This window comes from Cheilinus undulatus, linkage group 21 (genome assembly GCF_018320785.1).
Source record: "Cheilinus undulatus linkage group 21, ASM1832078v1, whole genome shotgun sequence".
In the NCBI taxonomy this organism is placed as follows: Eukaryota; Metazoa; Chordata; class Actinopteri; order Labriformes; family Labridae; genus Cheilinus; species Cheilinus undulatus.
This window is the reverse complement of record NC_054885.1, coordinates 37,586,954-37,596,565: the sequence shown is the minus strand read 5'-3', so window position 1 is coordinate 37,596,565 and position 9,612 is coordinate 37,586,954. Positions and strand designations below refer to the sequence as shown.

The following is a 9,612-nucleotide window of genomic DNA, read 5'->3' as shown; positions in this document are numbered from 1 at the left end:
GTTGAACAATGTGAGCTGGCTATCCACCACAGCGCTACAGAGCTGGCTTGGAATCTCACAGCGTACACCCAGCTAAAGTCTTGTATACTTGTTGCAGCAGAGATTAAACAGTATTGTTTTAATTGCGATATATCTCCTGTTTTGCCATTCAGCTAATAGAATCCTCAAATGTGATTTTGGGTCCACGTTGCCCGGCCTTACTTCCTCTTGGTCTCTGCAGCTGTGTCAGTTCTATCAGAAGATGAAAATCCGGCCTTTTGCTGCCTGTGACTCACACTTTGACTCAACATTTCTTCATTTCACTCTTTCCTAACTGAAGTTTACTCTCTCTTTAATACTGCTATGTGATCTGCTATATACAGTAAGTGGGCATTAAGGCCATGGGCTGTGTTAAATATTTAGCCGTCTCCTTGGCAACAAATACATTTCTATTTTTGTCTCCACTCTGGCTCGTGTTCCTCCAGCAGTCAGACTGAACAGCAGCGGGGTATGTGGCAGTCTGATGACAAAAAGATCACATATCACTGATCATTTCACTTCATTATCATCTGCAATCACTTGTTAAGCACTGGATTTATAGTGAAGTTAGTTATTTGTGGTGCATTACAGAGTTTTTATGTCATTGGCTGATGCACAGTCCTGTCCTGATTCTATTGGCTGCTTTAAATGTCACTCGGTCTGCAGGGAAACGCCCACACTGCATAAAGTCTGGTCTCAGGGTGAGGCAAGGCCCTGCAGCACACCCTCTTCTCCTCCGCTGACCATCCAAATCTGCAAAGATGAATCAAGTAAGTACCATTTTGACTGGATTTGTGTTCTGTGCTGATTTTTCTGTCTGCATTTTATGACTGGAGCAGTTAGAGATGTTTCAAAAAGTCAAAGTGACAGCTGTTTGTCATGTGTCAGCTCACATTACTGTAAACTCATGCTGATGAAGCTGCTCCAGCTAAATTCTGCTCTATCTTTAACTCTTACTGCGCTTTATCAGAGGGTTTTAACACTAGTGTTTATGTTTAGGATTCTCCTTTTATGGTCAAAATATTCACCAGTGTGCTCCACATTATTCTCTTTCTTCTGGAGGATTCACAGTTTTCCTTCCTAACAAAGACATTAGCTGTGCATGCTGTAACATTGATTCCTGACTAATTTAATTACAATGAAATGTTTATTTGCATTTATCTATTTTATTCCAATCACTATCAATCCTGACGTCTGGGGCCGAGCGCAGGCTGCAGAGCTCTCTGCTCTCTGCTCTCATAAAGAGAAGAGATTACAATAAAGGCCCTGTATCATTCTGGCTTTTTGTTGGCTACGAGGCAGAGCATGTGTTTGGAAAAGAGACAGCTGCAGGAGCATCAGGCTCGGGTCACATGAAGGGAGAAGAAAAGAAAGAAAGTTAGGAGGATAGAGAGCAGGGGCGTGTCCAGATGGGTGGCCGGGGGGGGGGGGGCCTGAAGATCTGACTGGCATGTATGGATGCTGCCCCATAATCCAAGTCAGTGATTGGCTGTTACTTCATCAGAGGCAGAGCTAAGCCTCAAATCAACCATTTCAGCTGATTGTCCCTTTTTTTGCATTTAAATGTCGTATAATGCTGTTTGTTAATACTTTACACTGTTGGAAAGCAACTTTGCACAAATAAAAGGAAGTGTTAAGGAATTCAGCTTGCAGTTTTTAGGTTTCAATTGTGACTTTAGATGTACATTTTCAACTAGAGCAAAATTTAATAACTGAGGGCCATAATAAGAAAACCATCAGGCTGACAGGCCCCTGATAAAACTCACATGTAGTGAATTAAAGTCAGTAAAACCAATTCACTTTAAAATGAGTTTAGTTGACTGGAGGAAGAGAAAAAGAAACCTTCATCGCAGCTTTTCATTAACCAATAAGAGTCAAGGGTTTCAGGAGGGCCAATCAGAATCCAAAGTGGTCCTGGCTGGGCCAATCAACCACTGGCTCTGCTCCTGATCGGGGTCAGAACTAGGGCTGAGCAATTAATCGAAAAATTAGATTAAATTGCAAAATGTCCTGCTGCAATTTTCAAATCACAGAAGGTGCAATACTTCTTTGCCCTAAAATTTGTGTCAAAATACCAGTTTTTAAACTTTTTTGCAGCTACAGAGATGTTATGCATGACAAACATGGAATCGGTCTAGTGTTTTTTTTTTAGAATAGTCAACAAAAAATCCTACCTTCTTAATTTTTGTACTTTTTTCTTATAAAATATGAGAATGACAAAAACCTATCAATGCAATGATTCATATCCGTTCGGAAATGTGAGTCAAAATCATCAGAATGAGATATTTTTAAAGAATTGTTCATCCCTTGTTTAGGAATAAAAGAAAATTAAGGAATAATCTTGTATCAAATTGCAATAGCAATATTGGTGGTGGGTGTTGCATTTAGATTACAGAGGGGAGAGGCGGCTCTTTTCCACATTCAGACACAAAACAAGAGCAGACTGAACCAATGTTTAAAGCAGTGCTGGAGCTTGAAGATGAGAGAGCAGTGGTTCAACTGGTCAGGCTTCAGGGCCCACCACCAGCATATAAAAATATCTGAATTTATTTGTGAGCGCTCACTAACTTCATGCCACGCCTACTTAAGTCGAGGCCACTGTTGGGCCACCCTGGTCTGACAAAGCCTGGACACATCCCTGTAGAACGGATCAACTCATGCAGTGAGGAGGTCAGCTGTCGTCGTCTCTGGAGGCTGTGGCTCCTCACATACACTCAGCAGGTCTTTCATTTAAGTCTCCTCACCATTCCAGGTCTGTTTTGTATTTTTAGAATAAATCCCTGCAGGGTTTCTTAAAAGTTGAGTAGATATACTGTACGAGGCCGATGTTGTCCTTGCATACTTTAAGTCATGCTCTGCTCATTTGATTTCCAGGTTTAGTCCCTCTTCTCTGTGAGGTGTGTCTCTTATGTAACACAGATTCCTTCAGCAGTGATAGCAGCGTCTGCCAGCTCTGACCTCAGCTGGCCCCTCACAGCCCCAGCTGCAGTGTTGTGTGTTATTTTACAGTAGGACTCTAATGCGAAGAGTATCGGACTCATGAAGTCATCCTTTAAATTTAACCTATATTTATAATATGGTTAGGCTGATATTAAGGATAAATTTTCCTGTTTTATTGATTAATCCTCTCATATTCTACCAGAACCAGCATTCAGCAAAAATAGACTTAATAAAATATTTAATAAACATTTTTGTCTGCATAAACCTTACACTGGTTGTTTTTATTGTGCTCTTGCTTTCCTGAAAGGTACTGATAAAGTTTATCTGGCTAAACAGACAGACGTGTGACATCGCAAAGTTACAGAATTTCTTAGATGTAGGATAAATGTCCTCAAAGCTAACATAGATGATAAAACACTACTGTGAATGAGGCATCCAGACATGGCCGTAGCACAGGGAGGAAAGGGTACTGATTAGCCGGGCCCACAGGAGGGAGGGGCCCTTGAGCAGCCTGCAATGAAAGAGTGTTTTTATTTATTTTTTCTCAGTAATTAGTGTCATTATTGAATCAAAAATGATGAAATGAAATTTGTAGAATAAAATACAATACTGGGGGGCCCTTTCTCTTCCCTTAAAAATGTCCAAATGGTGTAGTCTAGTGCTGCAAAATAATGCAAGTAAATTCAATTTAAAAATAGTAAAAGTGTTGCTCATAAATGGGAAAATTATGGTTCAAAAATACATAGATATTTGTAAAAATGATGCAACAATCATTTCTTGGCTAGGGGGTTAAGAGGGGCCCTGTGTGATATGCTTTCTTGGAGCCCAAAAATCCCTAACTACACCCCTGCATCCAAATATACATATTTATTTGAGAGCACCCATGGTCTGGTGGTCAGGTCATGTCCCATGTAGAGACCAAGGTTGTTATAGTTAACTAAAACTAACTAAAAAACAAAAATTCAAAAATCATTTTAGTTAACTGAAACTAAATAAAAACTAAGCTTTACCAAAAAACGACAACCAACTAAAACTGGATCGTGCGCTTTGAAAACTAACTAAAATGAAATAAAAATAGAGACAAAATATCTTTAGTTTTAGTCTCTGACACAACCAGACTGACTGGCATCTACACCCAAGTCTGGGGAGAGTAAAATTGCCTGATCTGATTGGTTAAGACTTCACATAGTGGTAGTTTTATGTCTGGAGTTGTATTCAAACATCATATAAAATAAATCGATAAGTACAGAGTAGCTTGTTTTGATATGTTTTTAAAAATCTATGATGCTCACTCAGCCCTGACATCGATCCGTAAAAACTAAAACTAATAAAACTAAACTAAAACGAAGGGTTTTTGCAAAATAGAAACTAAACTAAACTAACAAACCAGCAGTAAACCTAATAAAACTAAACTGAAATCAAATGCAGAAAGTGAAAACAAAATAATAATAAAAACTAATGAAAAATCCAAAACTATTATAACATTGGTAGTGATGCAATAATCCTCTAAGCAGGCAGCCTGGGCTCAACCTCAGTCTGTGGCTCCTTACCTGCATGTCAGTCCCTAATGAGGACCGTGCAAAACTGCCAGCACAACAAGAATGGAGGACACTGAGGCGATAGTGTGCATGGTGCACAGACTGTTTTGTTCCAGAGATGGGTGCAAGCAGCTAGACACAATACTTATGAAAAGTACAAGAGTCTTTAGGAAGTCATAAAGCAGTATGAAGCCAAAAATGAGAGGGGTTCGATTCGTGTGTCGATAGTTTCACAGGACTAGTAGAATAAATAGTCCTGTTCTTTTGTCGTTGCATGTCCAGTCAGAAGATAAATGATTGCTCAGAGTTTTGGTGGAGCTCAGGTTGCAGCCTGCTTTACTTTGTCGGCTCAGAACCAGCCTCCTTTAACCTTTATGTCTGCATGAATGTTTGACTTTATTGTGAAAGTCCTAAATCCTCAGAGGGCTGCTTTTTGTTGCCTTTGCTGCTGTTAACATTTCCCCTGATACATCACATGGAAAAGTGACTAAATGTTCAGCAGTGCTGATCTGTGTTTCACAACCTCAGGATTGATTGCTTAAGTTAAATTTCCTATCGGTGGCTCTGCTGAGTATTCCCCTGCCACATGTACAGTAGCAGCAGAGCAGAGGATTTCTGCTGCACTCAGCCTTTATTTCCGTTGTGCACTCGCCGCGCAGCACTTATCGGAAAAAGTTACTCAGTTTAACACTCGTACCTCATCATTTTTTGCCGTTTAGCCCCTGCCAGGAAGAGGAAACGGGCCTTGGACAGAGTAGTGAGTACGAGGCAGAGCAGGAGTTTTGTATGGGAGGATAAATGAAAACACATGTGAGGATGAAGAGAGTTGGCCGAGGCTGCCCATGCTGCTGTTCTCTACTTAAAGCTGCAATAATAACTGGCTCTAGAGTAATCCAGGAGTATTCCCACACAATAACGTTTAAAATCTCTGTTTTCTTTCTGTGCACAGGGAATGATCATTAAGAATATGTCCTTCAAGGTCGGACAGACCATGACCATCACTGGAGTGGCAAAGCCGGATGCTACAAAGTGAGTATGACTGAAGAATAAAGGAACGTTCAGATACTTGGATGTCCTGCAGCTGTACCCCAGCATTTCTGTAGATGTCTGCAGGCCCAGAAACCATAACGATGAAATCATGTTCCTTTAAACTGATTTTGACTGAGTCTTAGTTTCACTTCTTTATGGCTAAAGCTGTATGAGTGCAGCCTGTTCCCCTTTTCTTGTTATTGTTTCACTCATTTCTGAGCTCATTTGTGTTGTCCTGTGGAAAATCAATCTATTTACACTACGGCAGAGATGGAGGTGTGTAATCAGATGGTGTAAGCGACTAGCTACAATTTCCCCCTCAGTAATGTGGGTGTGATGAAGATAATGGTGAGCAGATGAGAGCTGAAACAGAGCAACAAATGGTTGTCTCAGGATTTTTTGCAAAGGAGATCTTACTAAAGGGTAACTAAACTCAGAGTTTCAGCTGACATGTAGCCTCCCTTTTGAGGGGCATCACATTGATAAGAGCAGTCCAACATCACTTCCTGCTCTCTGGAGGGACCACCGCACATTTAGGTGAAAACAAGTCCCTTTGTGCCTCAAATAGTCAAAAATCCAGTTTATGTCGTGTTTTTCTTTATCCTTAAATGATTTTGGGAGAGTAGAAGAAGAGCTCTGTGTCTTTGAGTTGAAACTAGCGAAGAGTAAGAGGTCTAACGTGAGATCACTGTTGTGTTTACACTGACTTTAAGCCAGCGATCACTCAGAAAAGGGCCGGGAATGTTTGGGAAAAATATCCGCATATATTGCTTTGGATACTTTAGTGCATGTGTCCTCTGCCTTAACAATTCATCTTGACCTGAAATCAGAATTTACTTGCCCAAAACACACTGGCACCATCAAACACACATCCAAATTATCGCTGCCATTGTCCTCTTTGTAGAAGCACACACCAGATTCCCAGATGCACCTGGACAGGACACCTGAAGGCACCTTGCTCTATTCCCGAAAAGACCAGCCTGAGCCATGGCTGGTGTTTTCCATCTGCCTTAGAGCAGCTCTGTTTGAGAGCACCGGGAAACAAATTTAGCGCCATCATCTGTTTAAGGTGTAGAATAAGTGGGAGGCCTTACCCGCAGGTGAAATACCACCTCTCTTAACATTTTCACCACTGTTGAGGTGGGGAGGCGAGCCCTGAGTGGGCTCCCACTTCTGGTGTCAACCACCCAGTCCAGTAGTGGCTGGTGGGGACTTTGACCAGCAACCTGTTGGTGCTAAATTAACACTGTGCGACGTGATGCAACAGGATGCAATACAAGCCAACACTGTTTGTTTTGGGCTTCATGCAAACAACAGCCAATCATGTCTGTGGCTCTCTTACCGTGGCTCGGCATCCCTACATGCTTGTTCAGTGAAGCTGCAGATGACAAGAATGAATAGAAGCAGATTAGCCACAAACTAAGAAACTGGCTGTGCCTCTTTAACAGCTTTTCTCCCTCATGTTGTCATAAATATCCTTTTAAAAGACATGCTGATATACTATTTAGTAATCCAGGCTTGTTGGGCGCTGTCTCATTGAAATGACCACACAGTTTCAGACGAAGGGAGCTGTGATGTCAGCAGTGTTAATTTCAACAACTAAAACTATGACTAAAAATGTTCGCCAGCCTTTTTTTCCATGACAAAAACTAGACTAAGACAAACAAAAATAGATCTGTGATGAATAAAACTGACAAAACTAAGTTTAGTTTTTGTCAAGATGACTACAACTAGACTAAAATGTAATGTAGTTTTTGTCGGACATTCTAAATCCATGAGTTTTCTCCACTGTGAGTAAATCTGTCAAAAAACAATGCATCTGTAGTTATTCTGCCTCTCAGCTATATAAAGCAGGGACCCCAGGTTAGGCAGAGTGCAGAGAACACACTACCATGATTTGGTACCAGATTTAGGCAAGAGAATAAATGCTTGGAATAAAAGCAAAGACTCAAATGTGAGGACTAAAACTATACTACAACTAAAAAGGGTAAAAATAAAAAAAATATGACTAAGACTAAAATGCATTTCATTTAAAGACTGAAACTAAGACTAAAATAAGAAATAGCTGCCAAAATTAACACTGGATGTCATTTGTGGATGAACTAGCTCCTTCTTTAAGCTGTAGCAGCTGTCTCCTGTTTAATTTTTTGTTGTTTTCAAGGATATAAAAAGGAAAAAATGATGTCAAATAAAGAGCAGTTAAGGAACTTGGAGGCTGACTTTTATTACAGAGCCAAAAAGTTAAGACCTCTAAAATAGGACTGCAAAATCTCTGTATTTCATCTATGCTTAGATCACCATCTAACTCAGTTATAACCAATCAATTTGCAGAACTGATGATGAAAGCTTTGCACCATATTCATCACCTGCTTGCTACAGAAACAGCTACAGTAGGCAGGCTTTAACCTGTACAGAGCTGCTACTTTTCTAACATTATTATGGATTATTTGAACTCCAATGATGAGATCAGCACCTGATATGATCAACCACTGCTAAATCTCCATGTTCACAGGTTTTCAGCTGAAAAAGTGGTCTGGAGGTTAAGTTCCTCTCGAATCATTTCCAACAATAAAGAAACATAATGCAATGAATATTTGCTTTGCTTCACAGTTTTGCAGTGAATATCGGCCCCAATGAGAACGAGTACACCATGCACATCAACCCTCGATTCTGCGCCCACGGAGACGAGAACGCGGTGGTCTGCAACTCCTACCAGGGGGGGAACTGGTGCGAGGAGCACCGTGAAGGAGGAAGCTTTCCTTTCAAACAGGGAGAGGAGTTCAAGGTGAGCGGTGCTTTTGTTTGCAGGCATTGGGGAGGGAAAAAATCACTCTGAACACACCTCACAGCCTAAGAAAATCTGTCAAGACAATCTCTAGAATGATCAGATAATCGAGCCTCTGCTGACTTTGGTTGAGGTGGAGAATGAGGCTCCAAACTGGGCGGATTATTTTGTGGTTTGTTCTCCACCTCAGTGACCTCTGTTGGCGTTGTACCTCTGTCAACATCACCATGATCTTTTGAGCACCAACTTATGAACTGACTCTTTTTAGAGGAACCATGTTACAGCTTCCCCACAGTCATTTTAATCAAACCCTCATCAACCATTTTAAATAGAAATGGAGGATGTAAATCTGAACCACGTCTTCATCTATCTTCCAGATCGTCATTGAATTCACCCCTGCAGAGTTCGTGGTGACTCTTTCTGATGGATGCCAGATCCGTTTCCCTAACCGTGTCGGAGCGGAGAAATACTCCTTTATCGGCTTTGATGGAGACGCTCGCATCAGGAGCTTGGAGATCAAGTAATTCACAGATTCAGTAGTCAGCATTAGTTCTATTAATCTAGAATTAGGTCACTTTTAACCCCAGCTTTAACTCCTTGAGTACTGGATGTGGTTTTAGAATAGTGCCTTATATGCTTACCAAACAAATATGCAAAAACTGAGCTTGTTTACACCTGCAGATGAATGCAAACACTGTTAAAAAGAAGAATAGACACACGCAACGCCCCTGCAAACACACAGTCATCCCATAGCCGTGTTATCGGTTTCTGATTTCCAGATTGCAGTGTTTAGCTGAAAGATGGTATAAATGTTGGATTTTCTTCTTTGAGGTGCCTTTAAGTGCTTCATTCTCTCCTGTCCTCCCTCCCAGACATTCCAGATTTGTACTCAAGTGTGATGCTTTCCTGTGCATTGTGCATTAAAGCATTTCATGATCAACAAGTGCTTCTGTGATTCTTTTAACTGCTTGTGTTTTTTTTTCTGTGATATTAAATGGATAAACGAGTTCTGTTAAAACCAGATTGTTGTAAATTCTTTCCACTCATTTAAGGAAAAGTTTTGATATAATCAATAGAGAGCGCCAATAAGAAAGACTATCAGTTACAGTAATAATATATCCATAAAAATGAGCGATCCATCTCTGCTGGGAATAAAAAAAATAAAAAAACAGAACACAGTGATTGTCAAACCTCATAAACACGTAATTAACATGAAAATAAACAACATATCAGATGTTTGAACTGAGATATTTTAACATTTCATGAAGAATTATTAGCTCATTTTGATTTCTATGGCAGCAA

General features: G+C 40.5%; 1 protein-coding gene across 1 annotated transcript; it reads left to right on the top strand.

Moving 5' to 3' along the window:
• Positions 1 to 684: 684 nt before the first annotated feature.
• Positions 685 to 9,247, top strand: lgals2a (lectin, galactoside-binding, soluble, 2a). The gene is made up of 4 exons (XM_041817017.1): positions 685 to 788; positions 5,446 to 5,525; positions 8,136 to 8,310; positions 8,688 to 9,247. Exons 1-4 carry the CDS (start codon positions 780 to 782, stop codon positions 8,832 to 8,834), a joined length of 411 nt encoding a protein of 136 aa, XP_041672951.1. The 5' UTR covers positions 685 to 779; the 3' UTR covers positions 8,835 to 9,247.
• The last annotated feature ends 365 nt before the right edge of the window (positions 9,248 to 9,612 follow it).

Bases quoted from the DNA above. Each gene is read 5' to 3' on its own strand.
- lgals2a (XM_041817017.1), top strand. The intron at 5,526-8,135 runs GTGAGTATGACT...TTTGCTTCACAG, and splicing joins GCAAAGCCGGATGCTACAAA to TTTTGCAGTGAATATCGGCC. The intron at 8,311-8,687 runs GTGAGCGGTGCT...TCTATCTTCCAG, and splicing joins AACAGGGAGAGGAGTTCAAG to ATCGTCATTGAATTCACCCC.